The sequence below is a fragment of the Girardinichthys multiradiatus genome, chromosome 3 (genome assembly GCF_021462225.1).
Source record: "Girardinichthys multiradiatus isolate DD_20200921_A chromosome 3, DD_fGirMul_XY1, whole genome shotgun sequence".
NCBI classification, from domain to species: Eukaryota; Metazoa; Chordata; class Actinopteri; order Cyprinodontiformes; family Goodeidae; genus Girardinichthys; species Girardinichthys multiradiatus.
In genome coordinates this window covers 23,687,510-23,702,334 of record NC_061796.1, presented here as the reverse complement: position 1 = coordinate 23,702,334, position 14,825 = coordinate 23,687,510, and the positions used below count along the sequence as shown (strand labels likewise).

The 14,825-nt window shown below is 38.4% G+C and overlaps 1 protein-coding gene across 1 annotated transcript in view; it reads left to right on the top strand.

The window, feature by feature from the left end:
• Positions 1-14,825, top strand: part of cdk14 (cyclin-dependent kinase 14) — a 264,192-nt gene that overhangs the window by 125,917 nt on the left and 123,450 nt on the right. The window contains exon 9 of the mRNA XM_047360592.1: positions 12,600-12,720. Coding sequence (XP_047216548.1) covers positions 12,600-12,720 — 121 coding nt within the window. The remainder of the gene's footprint in view (positions 1-12,599; positions 12,721-14,825) is intronic.

Sequence of the window (14,825 nt, the reverse complement as noted above, 5' to 3'; positions counted from 1 at the left end):
GATACATTCCGGGTTAGCACCCGAACATCCCTTTCAGACAGCTTCCTCTTGCGTCCACAGTTAATCCTGTTGGATGTGGTTCGTCTTCCTTGGTGGTATGCTGACATTACCCTGGATACCGTGGCTCTTGATGCATCACAAAGACTTGCTGTCTTGGTCACAGATTCGCCAGCAGGACGTGCACCAACAATTTGTCCTCTTTTGAACTCTGGTATGTCACCCATAATGTTGTGTGCATTTCAATATTTTGAGCAAAACTGTGCTCTTACCCTGCTAATTGAACCTTCACACTCTGCTCTTACTGGTGCAATGTGCAATCAATGAAGACTGGCTACCAGGCTGGTCCAATTTAGCCATGAAACCTCCCACAATAAAATGACAGGTGTTTCAGTTTCATTGTCCAACCCCTGTAACTCGCAGCTTACAAATTGGCCAATCAATATTAACAATATTAATTTATTTGAGGTTTGCCTCTCTTGAACCTTAATTCTTTTCGGAGACTCAAAGAGTTCTTTTTGCTTTTAGAGTATATGTTTGAAGAGTCCGGAGTTTATTTTAAACAGCCACAGTATTAGCTTGAATGTAGAATTAGCAACATAAATATAGTTTGTTGTAAGTTGCTATCCGCATATTATAACTTTGCTAATTTTAAAACATAACGTCACACAACTGTCCCACAAAGAACTTAAAGAATTTAAATTTAACATTTATATACTTAAAAATTATTTTCCAATGGTTTTACTAAATTTGTCTTGTTTGTATTGCCAATATTTTAACGATATACAAGGTGTTTGATTGTTTAAATTGTCTTTTGGTGGCACAAACCCTCCCCTGGCATATTTGCGCATTCAAACAGCGTAATCAAACTGATCCAGCTCCAATTGCGCTGCAGTCTATCTCTTCTTCTGGCCAAAGTGACAGCAGACATTTTTGTGTACCAGTTAGCACCTGCATTTCAAACATGCTAAATCTAGACGCGAAAACAGCACCTGAAATCCCTTTCAGCTCTGATAAATCAGATTGCAGGAGGTAAGGGATGACATTTGCATATCCTCCTCCCATGAATTTGCGCATTTGGGTCATTATATGTTTTGCATATTCATGAAGGCAGACACGCTAAAAGGTTTGCACCTGCTTTTCTGCTGATTAGCACCTGGTTTTGGAGATTAGCTTTGAGGATGCAAACATGTTTGCGTGGTTTTTTTTTTTTTTTTACATGCAAACATCCAAAATGTACTTTTATCTCTCATGCTGACATTTGTTTTTTTAGTGACTGCATATTATTAGTAACAGCAGTTCATGTAGATTCTTGGTGGTCAGCTAGTTAAAAACAGCTATGAACTTCTCGGTCAGCTCAGACATTCCTAAATCAGCTCTTTGAATTAGGAATATTATAATGTAACTTACATGAATAATTTCCTCCATTTTGGGGAGTTTTTAAATATACAAATTTAATTCAAATTCCGAAATACTTAATTAATACCATAGGGAAATTAAGTGTCGTTGTGACTCTTATCATCCAAGTTTCTTTAAAGATCTGTTGTAGTTGCTAATGGCTTTGGGCAGGAAGGATCTCCTGTAGCGTTCAGTCTTACAGCAGATCTGTAGCCTCTCACTGAAAACACTTGTATTGGCTGTTGTATGACAGTCTGATCAAGAGGATAATCAGAGTTGTCTGTAATGTTTTTCATTTTACAAAGAATCCTTCTTTGCACAATTATCTCCAGAAGTTGCACATCAGCTTGTTGAGCTTTGTTAAGTCACTGGTTCAGATGCTGCTACCTCAAAAGATGATGGCAGAAGAGATACACTGGCGCACAGCTTCCTGCCTCACAAACTGAAAAGGAATGCCACACAGGTCTAAAAGTGAGAAAATAAAGGGCATTTTGTGGAACATTAACTCCTGTGGTGGGTTTAAATTTTGTGTCATTTCTGATTAGTGCATGTGTATTGGAAGCAGTGGTGTGGAATAGAGTGTTCTGCTAAATTAGGTCATGGTATGTAATCTCTGGCATCACATCTCCATCTCATTTTAGGTTGTTTTTTTTTTCTCCATATTTTGAGGACCATCTAGTTGTCTGGAAAAAGCATTTTAATGATCTTTGAGTGTCCCAGTTTAACAAAGTACTGGTGAGGCAATGACTCAAAAAAAATAGTCAGAAAGCAGTTTGAGACATCAATTTTACTTTTAGTTTCCATAATCCCGCATGCCAAGGTGAGTGAATCTTCATCAGTGCAGACAGTGTCTTCATGGTGTTGCATGATATTTGTTACGTTTGGAGATCAAAAGTTAAAAGCTCTCTAGTAAGTGGAAATAGGCATCATATAAGAGATACGAATGAAGGTAAAATGTGTGAATCTGTTAAAAATATTGCCTAAAGGAAAGAGCATGTAAAAGATTTTTTTTTTTATCTAATACAATTATCATTTTATGTAATAAAGTTAAAAACAACAATTTTATTTCTGGAGCTTTATTTAATAATTTTATGTTGCATGTTGTGTACTTAGCAGCAACTTATTTTGATACTTGATTAATCTGTCCATATTTCCCAGGTTAGTCAACTATATTTTAATGTATCTCTGCTTCCAGATGCTTTCTCGTGCTTTAACACTATTATATAAATTGAATTTAAATGACTTGGGAAATAATTTTACACACTACTTTATGTTTTTGGATCAGCACTAATTTAAAATCTTAAATATTTAAGACAAGTTAAACCCGAACAGGATTTTTTTTTTACTGATTAGAGGTTTTCTATACCCCAGTTCGTGTTTTACTGAACCCTTATTCCCTTTCTGAACACATAGTTGGTTTTAGTTTTTTATTTGGCATGTTAGAGCCAAGTATGAAAAAATCTCAAGTTAAACTGAATTATTTCCACTGAACAAATTATTTATTTTTCATAAATAAAATGAAAGGATTTAATCAACTGGAAATTATGGTTTAAAGAAAAACAACCAGCTTTACTTTCTGAAGGAGAGCTGGTCAAAAGTTGTCCAGAGTCATTAAAATCTGTGAAATAGCCCTTTAATTACGTGCCAAATCCAATAGTGCTGTTTTATTCAGCTTGTTATGCAAATGCGTTCAGCCAACAGAACAGATGTGGTATTAACTTAGCAACCATTGTTCATGATGCAACACAACATGAGCGTTACTGAGACTTGGTTTTGCTCTGCGCCGCATAACATGCAAGCTTGGCGCTGCTCAGAGCTCAATGGGTTCAGAATTTCAACCAAAATGAACTTTGACATGTGTGCGCTGTGATGGATTGGCACAGCCAATAGAGACAGGATAGCTATCCAATCGCTCCAGACCAAACAGGAAGTAGCCGCTTCTCCACAAGCTCCACAACACTTTCTGAATCATAGTTTCCTCCCACTTTTCCTTTCTGTCTCACTACATCAAGTTTATTTCTAATGCTGTTTTTAGCAGAAAACATTTTTTTGCTTTAAAAAATTGTTGCAGATGTCTACTTGTTAGAAAGATTTTGCGCTGTGTTCTGCTGAGTATGAGCAAAACACATTGCCTGTGATGTTCTCAGTTTAGTTCCACAGGATTTGCAGCAGACTCCAGCGGCAGGCACAGTGAATACCGTTTCTGGTGTCCACGGGTCATTAAGGTTAAAGTATATTGATCGTGTATGATGCAAGTCATAAAATCATCTGGCTGCTGGACACTGCCCATGACCCGGCCCCAGGGATCATTCTTGGTGTTGGTTTGTTATCAAGCATTACTGCTTCTGAAAGAATAAAAAATATTCATGGCTGAAATCTGTTGATCTGATAATTCTCAGTTGGTTCAATGTGTTAATCGCTGAACCACTCTCATTTAAAAGGCATATCAAGAAACTAGCATAAAACGTAGGACTTTCATCACTCGTTGCTCTGTGTTAACCTCTTGGTGCACTACACTATAGTTGGCTTGTGCTGTCTGAATATGTCCAATCCTTTAGATGGACAGGTATGAAACAACCATGTTCGAGGTTGCCACTCACTGCACTGTTTTGAAAATTCATATCTTATTTGTTTGAAAACAGACTCACACATGACATATATTCTCATTACTCGGTTGAACGGTTCCCAGTTTATTCAGTGTATTCCATACATAAATGTCCAAATTGGAAAAAAGTGAAAACAGTCACTGCACGTTTTATCTTCATAGTTACAGATAAATCCAATTTATTTGCGTTGTTTCTTTCTTTGGAAGATGTCTCCTATGTGAAAAGGATGAGCAGGTCTATGTTTCAGCTGTTTCCGACTCATCTGTCACTCATACTCAGAAATCTCTGAGCTGAACTCTAGTTTGTCCTGTGTGTGAGAGCTGCTGCAGCTAGCTAACCTGCTCTGTGTGTTTATTTTCCCGGGAGTTTCTGTGGAGTAACAGCTGCTGAGATAATGATGTGTGAGGAGTGAATCAATGTGACAATGGAGCTGGAGGAATATCCCAGGCATTCGGGTTGGACTGTTTGGATTTCCCCAGTGTGAAGTTCTGCCCAGCGACTCATTGCAGCAGCAGCAGCACCACCACTGGGCCTGAACACACATGCAGATGGTCTTTTTGAAGTCTATTAGCTAAAGAAAAGCTGCTGATGTGTTTTGTTTGGTCCAAACTTGAAAGGTAACTGAAATAAACTGCTGAGGTTGACTGTGTTGGTGGATGCATATTGGTAATTACTAAACTAACTCTTTGCAGACTACTGTAACATCATGCAGAACTTATTCCAGTCCACTTTGTGTTGGCAAATGAGCTTTGACAATAGCAGGTGGCGTATTCCCAATTCATTAACATGTTCATAAAGATATACACATGACTTTGGATCAGTTACTTCAGATGTTTTGCACTGGCTGGTTTTGCAACCATACTCGGCACATTAAGAGCATGGATGACACAAAATCTAAACCCTATACCAGGGTTGGGCCGTACCCATTTCACTGTTGAGCGATTCTAAAAAAAATATCAGGGAATAAATCATCACTGTCCGCCTAGACTGGCGTGTGTTGTTGTAAAAATAACAGCATTTAATGTAGAATATGGTGATTGTTTCTAATTCATTTTAAAAGCTGCTTTGTTAGATCCAAAAATGCCCCAAGCAACTGTTTTTTAATGAAACTGCGTCACACGGAATAAATTCACACCATTTCTTAAAATACAATAATTTATTAACAAAAATCATTTAACTCCAAGGTAAACATGTTTCAATTAACAAACTCTTTACTATACTGAACTATTCAACTAAAACTACCAAGCAAAATGAAATAAAGAAATAGATGAACTGTATGCAATATGAAGTAAGAAGGGAATCAATAAAAATGGTTAAAACCATGACCAATAAAATTATGCAATATTACCATTCAGTTATCTTGAGTAACCTGGAAATGAGGTTAAAGTAGTCTTAGAACTCACTTAGAACAATAATTGGTATACCTTCAAACTACCAATCACAATGCAAGATCAGAAGCGTAGATAAAATATTTCAATAAAATAATATTTTAAAGAATGATTTGCTGAATGACAACCAACCTTCCGGGTAATAAATTCTCAATGTTGTTTAATTAGCTGTCTTCATTTAGTAAAATAATATTTATGGAAATATTATTTTAAATGGGAATCAAGAACCTTTCTGGATAAATGTTTTTAATGGTAATTACTAGCCATCACCTAGAGTAACAACTACTAAAATGGTGATGAGTTGGATGTAAATGTCTGGTTTGCCTAGCATTAACCTTTAGTGGTTGGAGCTAACCAAGGGAAATTTATAGCTTGTTGCCACTTGTTCAAACTTAATCATGTACCTTAAAATCTAAAAATGTTAATGCATATGAGCGTTGATGGCGCGTTATGGACTATCTGTATTTAGAATCACCCTTTAAATAAAGTTTGTCTCAGCTTCTCTGCATCAGCTGTTCCTCATTTTCACCCGGTTAGCTCTTCTGGTTCATTGGCCATCTTCCAACCTTCCTCATATTAGCTCACTGGTTCTCATTGTTCACTGCTGGATTCTTTGGTTTTACTGCTGTTTCATGCCCGGTCTAATTCCTGTGCTTCATACTTCTCCTTATGCAAGAGCATTTTGTAAGTTCTTTTTTTTTTTTTTTAAGTACATTTGAGTCCTTCACAAAACTTCACCATGACACAAAGAGCCTGTTCAGCAGCTGCACCAAAGCTACGACACATTAACTTGAGATCTGCCCAGAAATACAAACAAGGTTAAAGGCATCTGAAATCAGATCGCTCTGAACAGGCTTTCTGCCTGGTTCAGTGCAATACTGGAGATGTCTTGTACAGGTCCTTCTCAAAATATTAGCATATTGTGATAAAGTTCATTATTTTCAATAATGTCATGATAAAAATTTAACATTCATATATTTTAGATTCATTGCACACTAACTGAAATATTTCAGGTCTTTTATTGTCTTAATACGGATGATTTTGGCATACAGCTCATTAAAACCCAAAATTCCTATCTCACAAAATTAGCATATTTCATCCGACCAATAAAAGAAAAGTGTTTTTAATACAAAAAACGTCAACCTTCAAATAATCATGTACAGTTATGCACTCAATACTTGGTTGGGAATCCTTTTGCAGAAATGACTGCTTCAATGCGGCGTGGCATGGAGGTAATCAGCCTGTGGCACTGCTGAGGTCTTATGGAGGCCCAGGATGCTTCGATAGCGGCCTTTAGCTCATCCAGAGTGTTGGGTCTTGAGTCTCTCAATGTTCTCTTCACAATATCCCACAGATTCTCTATGGGGTTCAGGTCGGGAGAGTTGGCAAGCCAATTGAGCACAGTGATACCATGGTCAATAAACCATTTACCAGTGGTTTTGGCACTGTGAGCAGGTGCCAGGTCGTGCTGAAAAATTAAATCTTCATCTCCATAAAGCTTTTCAGCAGATGGAAGCATGAAGTGCTCCAAAATCTCCTGATAGCTAGCTGCATTGACCCTGCCCTTGATAAAACACAGTGGACCAACACCAGCAGCTGACACGGCACCCCAGACCATCACTGACTGTGGGTACTTGACACTGGACTTCTGGCATTTTGGCATTTCCTTCTCCCCAGTCTTCCTCCAGACTCTGGCACCTTGATTTCTGAATGACATGCAGAATTTGCTTTCATCCGAAAAAGGTACTTTGGACCACTAAGCAACAGTCCAGTGCTGCTTCTCTGTAGCCCAGGTCAGGCGCTTCTGCCGCTGTTTCTGGTTCAAAAGTGGCTTGACCTGGGGAATGCGGCACCTGTAGCCCATTTCCTGCACACACCTGTGCACGGTGACTCTGGATGTTTCTACTCCAGATTCAGTCCACTGCTTCCGCAGGTCCCCCAAGGTCTGGAATCGGCCCTTCTCCACAATCTTCCTCAGGGTCCGGTCACCTCTTCTCGTTGTGCAGCGTTTTCTGCCACACTTTTTCCTTCCCACAGACTTCCCACTGAGGTGCCTTGATACAGCACTCTGGGAACAGCCTATTCGTTCAGAAATTTCTTTCTGTGTCTTACCCTCTTGCTTGAGGGTGTCAATAGTGGCCTTCTGGACAGCAGTCAGGTCGGCAGTCTTACCCATGATTGGGGTTTTGAGTGATGAACCAGGCTGGGAGTTTTAAAGGCCTCAGGAATCTTTTGCAGGTGTTTAGAGTTAACTCGTTGATTCAGATGATTAGGTTCATAGCTTGTTTAGAGACCCTTTTAATGATATGCTAATTTTGTGAGATAGGAATTTTGGGTTTTCATGAGCTGTATGCCAAAATCATCTGTATTAAGACAATAAAAGACCTGAAATATTTCAGTTAGTGTGCAATGAATCTAAAATATATGAATGTTAAATTTTCATCATGACATTATAGAAAATAATGAACTTTATCACAATATGCTAATATATTGAGAAGGACCTGTAATTGGTTTGATCACCTGCAAACTGGGTTCACTTGTTTATTGGTCATTTACATGTTTTTTTTAGTAGCGCTTTTATGTTACTGTTGATTTATTTAATTTAACTTTTTATATTGTGCTAGACTTATTAATATTTAGCTTGTTCAGCACTTTGGTGCAACCTATTTTTTACATGTTCTATCAATCAATAAATGAATGAATACATTGTTGTATTTTGGGGTTTTAGAGCGTTCTTCTTTTCAGTGCCCGACAGGAGCCGTGCTACCTTTGCAAGAATTTTAAATTCAGCAACATGTTCATGTATTGATTTGGGTTTTCAAATTTACAGTTTGAGATCATTGTTCATTAAAAAAAAACAAAAAAAACGGGTCAATGTTGGACAGAGCTTCATTCATTGCTAAACTGAGCAAGTAACGTCATCATGGTGGATGACCTGTAATTAAGAATTACTGCAGTCCCTGTACTGAACACAAGGTGTCACGATTGAGAAAATAGTACCTGTAAAGAGAGGGGATTACAGCAGAAAAAGAAGTACACTATAAACAAAGAGAAACAAACACGACACAATTAACTGAATCTTTTGTTAACCAACAGCAAATTTGCAGCAGTTTTTAGTGATGTATTTAAAGTAAACTGATTTTCAATTCCTCCATATACCTTAATAAACCATTACCACTGATCCTTAACCCATAATAATCCAACTAATTTGGCTAAGTATGTGACATTCAGACAATAAAGAGAACCTGGGAATGGGATTATGAGTTGTACGATTAGGTATATGTTAAACTGAAGAGTAAATTTGTAGAAGTAGTGGAACCAAAGACTATTGCTTTAGTTTCTGGGGCAGGCAGATGTCACCCCAACAGTGATGGGAGAAATGCCTGTAGAGTCAGCCTGTTGAGCTGTGAATAAATGCACATCTTCAAACATCAAGAAAGTGAAGCAAAGTTGGAATGGAATAAAGAATAGGATCCTTGTCACAAGTACAAAAAAGTCTGTCTTGTCTGTGCATGAGCAATACAATTTTTATGTAAAATAAAAAAAAATAGAAGCAGTTGTTAAAAATATCAAATAAAACATGTACATACATACTGATTACACTGTTTTCCTTATTGCATCTTCCTTTGCATTCTGGCTGTGTTGAATTTAGCTATTGCTGTTGGATAAAAACTGTGGTTGAATCTAATTGTTCTTGCTTTAATTGACTGTTAATAAAAAGATGTTTTACAAATTCTGTAGCAATATAATATAAATACTGCAACACATTGTATTTTACGCCTTTAGTGTAGGTGAGCCACATTTAACTGCACGGCTTCTGGAATCTCAGGACTTTTTCATATACCTAACTTCATCTAAATGGTGAATCTAGGAGCTTATTCTTCAGGGGATACAGCCCAGTTTAGTTCTTCACGCCATCCTCATTCATCCTGTTCTTCCTGTCCACCTCTTCATCTTCCTGCCCATCTTCTCCGCTGTATGTTTGTCAAACCTGTAAGTGAGAGTGAGATAGTGATGTATAACTAAATGATGACCTTCCTTTTGGTTGCTTCTCACACAGGATTGCAGGTTAGCTGGAGAAGCACTTTGGGTAAAGGTGGTTGAAGGTCTGACTGTGTCTGAATCTAAAGGTCAGACCTTTGAAGTATTGTTCTCTTTGTGATGGGACTCAGGGGGTTTAGAGGGGAAAGGTTGGATCTATTTTTCTATTTAGTTATTTTTGCTGCAAAATACGTACATAAGTGTCCACAAGGTGAATCGGACATTCTTACACAACAGAGAGGTAATATTTATTTTCATGAGGCCAATGTTGCCAGCTTTGTGTGTGCTCAGAGACTTTGAAGCAGTAAAGAAAATGATGTATTCCAGTGACTGCCGAACACAGTGAGCTAAGACATTTTGGTTGCCTGTGGGTGGAAAGCAAACTTGTTTGGTTAGCGATGGCTGAGAACCAGCTCTGTCACTAATTGCATGTGCAATCATCCTGATTGCACATATTTGTTTAGTCATCAGCTTTTTTTGGTTTACCACATGTACTTTGTCCTTTTTTTCCTTGTAAGCTTTGCTGTAGCCAAGATCCAATCGTTAAGGTGTGCTTGTCAGTTCTGTCTTGACCCGACATATTATCTACGACATTCATTCATGATGGAAATTAGCATTTCATCCTATGAAGTTCAGTACAGATAGGGCAATATTAATATTTAATAACCTTAAGCCAGTGTGTGCTGTATCATTTGGTTAGACATATTTGTGATAATAATGTTGATTAATCTCAGGGTGAAGAAATAACGTGTGATAAACAGTTTTAACGTCTTTCTGATTTGGATTTAATGTAAACATACACCCAGATAGTGAGAAGTCTATCTAGCTACTGAAGTTGTTTTCTATCCAATGCATGATCTAATGCATGTTTTCTATCCTAACAACATGGTTTTATTGACAAAGGTGCACCAGACCACAGCTGCTGTTTTGACACTGAAACGACTTATTTGTAAAGACTTTACCAGAACATGTTAATGCTCTGCTAAAACATTTTCTGCTGCCTTAAAACGTCATCATGTATTACTTTCACAGAGGGCCTAAACGCACACTACTTGTTCATGTAATATTTGTTGCAGTCCTAAGAGTTAGCTTACAGTGATATTGTAATAACAATAAACTTGCCATATATAGTGTAGCCCTACTTGGAATGTGTAATTACTGCATGTTGTTTAAACTATTTCCCAGCTTTCCAAATTATTTTAACCTTACTTAGATTAAAAATGCAACAAATAACTGTTGTTTTTGTGCTGAAGTACCGCCATGGAGCAAAGTGATGTAAGCAATACATAAATTGACAATACTCTCCAATAAAAAGTTCATAACCTTACAGAATCAACAAATCACTTCTACAAAATGTTTAAGCAGAAGAAAACACATAATATTCTTTAATACTTCACTGGAACAAAAACTTCCTCCAGGATATCATCGAGGGATGGGGATTAATTTATATTTGGAAAAGTAAAATGCCAATTGCGAATATAAATCCTAATTCTCAATGAGATCTACCATGCAGCAGGATGAATTCATATTTCTAAAAGAATGACAATTTATTGTGACCACAATTTTTTAACAACTGACACACAACTGCCCAAGGGTTCAGATGATAATGGTGGTATAGCAATTAGGGAGCCAATTAGCTCAGTTAGGTAAGTCTTGTATTACAGGGCTGGTGAGTTTGATCTTCATATTTATCACTGTTTAATTATTTATAGTTGTGCTAAGCTTAGCTAGGTTTGATCACTATGGACAACCTAGATATTGCTCAAGCGGTTTACAACCACAAAGAACTCAGTAGGAACATTCCTGTATTGTTCCCTGATGTGTGTCTGTTAGCTCTGGGACCAGTTCCTGGTGGATTAGGTTCCAAATCCCAACAACCCTGAACAGAATAAAGTGACCGCAGATAATGGATAATTAAAAGATGTGATAAAAGTCATGGAGGAAATAATTTCAGAAAAAATTAAACTGAGATATATTTTAATGTTTTTGAAAGGAGCTTTCTTGCCAACCAATGGATGAGGACCATCATATAGTTAGAGAGACCAACACATTATTCAACCTGAGGCCATCAAGGCAGCACCAGTATGACTGTGTCACCTATTTGGCCGCAGCAGCATATGGTTCTGCTGGAAGTGTTGACAGACGTGCTGCGAACAGTAGGACGTTGAACGACTTTGTGTTCCTTCATACTGACTATCCACACACGCTTTGTTTCTTCACCGAACAACAGCTGCATTGGCTACAAAAGCAGCCTCCTTCATGAAGCTGTCACACACACACACACATTCTGTGGTGGAGATGATAGCCTCTCAGCGTGAGAGGTCTGCTGCCCCCTATTCTGCGTTAGATCAGTGTGTGGAAATTACAGTGCTGGGTAATGACTGTCTACTGAAACTCCTGTCTCTTGTGGGTGTTCTGACACAAGGAAATGTTAAATACCTCCTCCCTCCTGTCATTTATTCTCTCCCTCTGCCCTTTTTCCTCCCTCTCACAAGGGACTCGCTGCAGGGCAGGAAGTCTTTTTTTTTTTTTTACAAAGCTAAATGCTTTAATTAAGCCCTCCTACCACTTGGGAAGAGACAAAGAGGTAATGCCACCAGCCTCATTAAAGCTCACTGCATCTGCACTTTGCTGTACCATTAACTGGGTTTGTGTCACCAAACTGATAAATGCTAAAAGTGGAGGAACCTGGTGAAGCTCATAAGTGTAATAAAACCCCTGAAAAGCATTTAGGATTCAGGCAAGAGTATAGAATAGCTTGCTGTAGGACCAAGAACTAACCTTAGACTGGTCTTTAAATCCCCAGAAACGGTCATATTTACATGTTGTAAAGAAGAGTTGTTCTTGTCCTTTGGGGTTATCTGACAGATGTATGTTTCTCTCAGTGTTTTACCCAAAACTCAGAGGTCTTACATCTTCATTTTCACCTAAAAGGCAATTTTAGGTTTGTTCCAGTTGATTATGCAAAAATCAGACTAAACACTTCTCTCAGAAGACTTTGCAGTATGATACCTTCCATGGGACAACTTTAATAGGTAGTTTCAAAATTGCACAGGTTCGGCAATGGTTCAAAATGTGCACCTTGCAAAAAGTAAATATCAATGATTTAGACTAAATGAATGAATGTTTGACATACTCTGTTGTCTTTGTGCTTCCTGTCCCCTCTTAGGCCTTGCCAGGGCCAAGTCAGTCCCCAGCCACACCTACTCCAATGAGGTGGTGACCCTGTGGTACCGGCCTCCAGATGTCCTGCTGGGATCTACCGACTACTCCACCTGCCTGGACATGTGGTGGGTACTCACAGCCTTTGACCTTTCTATCTCATTTGGTCCTGATTTATTCAGGAAGAGGCATCTAGTTAGAAAGCACTTTGTTGGGGGACCCTGAAAAACACAGTGGCATTAATCCATTTATCTCTACCTTTTCTTTACTTGTGTCACAATACACCCTCTATAGGATTATAATTTTAACCTTTTGTAGATTTCCAAAATCAACCCCATAGATTACACCGTTTTCAATTGTTTATAAAATACATTTTTGTCTTGTTCCAAAGTTATGGAATAACTGATAAAACCGCGAATCATGTTGATCAGTTAAAGGGTTGTGGTTGGTTTAGGGTTACAAGTGTATTTATATAGTGCATTTAAAAACATCAACATTGGCCAAAGTACTGTACATTCAATAGAAAAGTGACGGAAAAGTACAATAAAATAAAATCTGGATCTGGAGGGCACATAAGTACACAGTAGATCAGATACCCAGTAGCCTGTTTGTTCAGTGCCTTGAAAATAACAAGGCAATGGCACTTTAAACAATAGCACTTTAAAATTCCAAAGATAACTGTGAAATATGTTCAGGCTTCTTAGTTTGTTTCAGAAGACAAGCCATGTATTCTCTTGTGTTGTTCTGTACCTCGGCATAGAGCTGCTTAGGTTTAGAAAAATCTTGACTCAGCTGTAATCTGCTGCAGGTGGTTGCTCACATCTCTAAAGAAAAACAGGGATCAGATTTCAGAATGACAGTTATCGAGTAAGATGGCTTCAGTTTTCTAAATGTTGATTTTTATTTTCGTTACCTGAATAAAAATGTATTTCATTTGTGATGCAGAGCACATCTAATGTAGACAGTTTGGTTATTTGGTTTGATGCTTCGTCTATCACAAAACCACATGGGTTCTTTACAAGCTGTAGCATCAACAACAAGGATGTAAGCTAAGTGTTTGTTGGTCTTCCCTGTGGATTATCTTGAACTAAACAGGAAACAGTTCCACTACAAAGTTATCTCAAAGTTCCCCAGGCAACATTAAACCAGAATTTCAGTCAAACTCTGGGATTCCTTTATGAAAAGTTTAAGAGGAAAAACAAACCACAGTCCCCATCTGAGATTTAAACTGAAAACTGCCAGACAAATTTTTTCTTGCATTGATGTGGACCTGACCCAAGTTGCCCAAGTGCTGGTGACACTTCTGTTTGGACAGGCAGAAATCCCTGCAGGCCCAGCTGTAGTGTGCGGGTCACTCATTAAAAAGCAGAGCTGCAGGGACTGGGTGTGCATTGGCTTTGTGTCTTGTTCAAGGATGGGGAGATTCCACAGGGTGTCGTTCCATTCCACTGAGAATCACCCCGTGACACACGTGCTTCCCCTCACCCTGTATTGCCACTTTAGAAAGCAGCTGCCCATGAAGAAGCATCCATGGCAGGACCGCAAAAGGTTGCACAGATCTGTCTTCCTGCGGTGAGAAACATCCATCATGGCAGGCTGCAGGCTGTGAGGAAGAAGAATGTGATGGAGGAGGAATGAGGAACTGTTCTATTTTTATCTTCATCAGCACTTCACTGAGCTGCAGATTTCGCTTTTAGTCAGAGTCAACACTTGGATCCGGTATGTGTTTAAATGCACGGGTTTGGTTTGGCCTGCAGCACCAGGGGACATCTTTATGTAAATAGGTGACAGGCAAAAAAAACAAAAAACAAATCTACCGAAGTCATTTTAAATACTTTTTTTGTACAGTGTGCTTTAGGGTCATCACATTTGGAATGAATGGCTTCCATAGACTGCAGCTAGAGTATCAGGCTATAGCTTGCACCTGGTCTAAGAGAAACAGAGGTTTGTTGCTTTGAAAAAGTGAGAATAGAAAAGAAAGGAAAAAGAAAGTTAACATAGTGGCAGGTACTCTTATACCGGCCTGCTTTTCACCCTCAACCCTTTTGAAAATGCATGGACTATCCTTAAAGGTCTGTGTCAGAAAACCAACCAATTAAAACTGATTTTACTAACTCTGCCGAGAATAACAGTCAAATATCTAGTTAGAATGATGATAGAAGCTGTTGAAGGCTCCAAGAAGCATGTGGTTGATGTGCCTAAGATTCATCTGACATTCATGCCCATGATGATT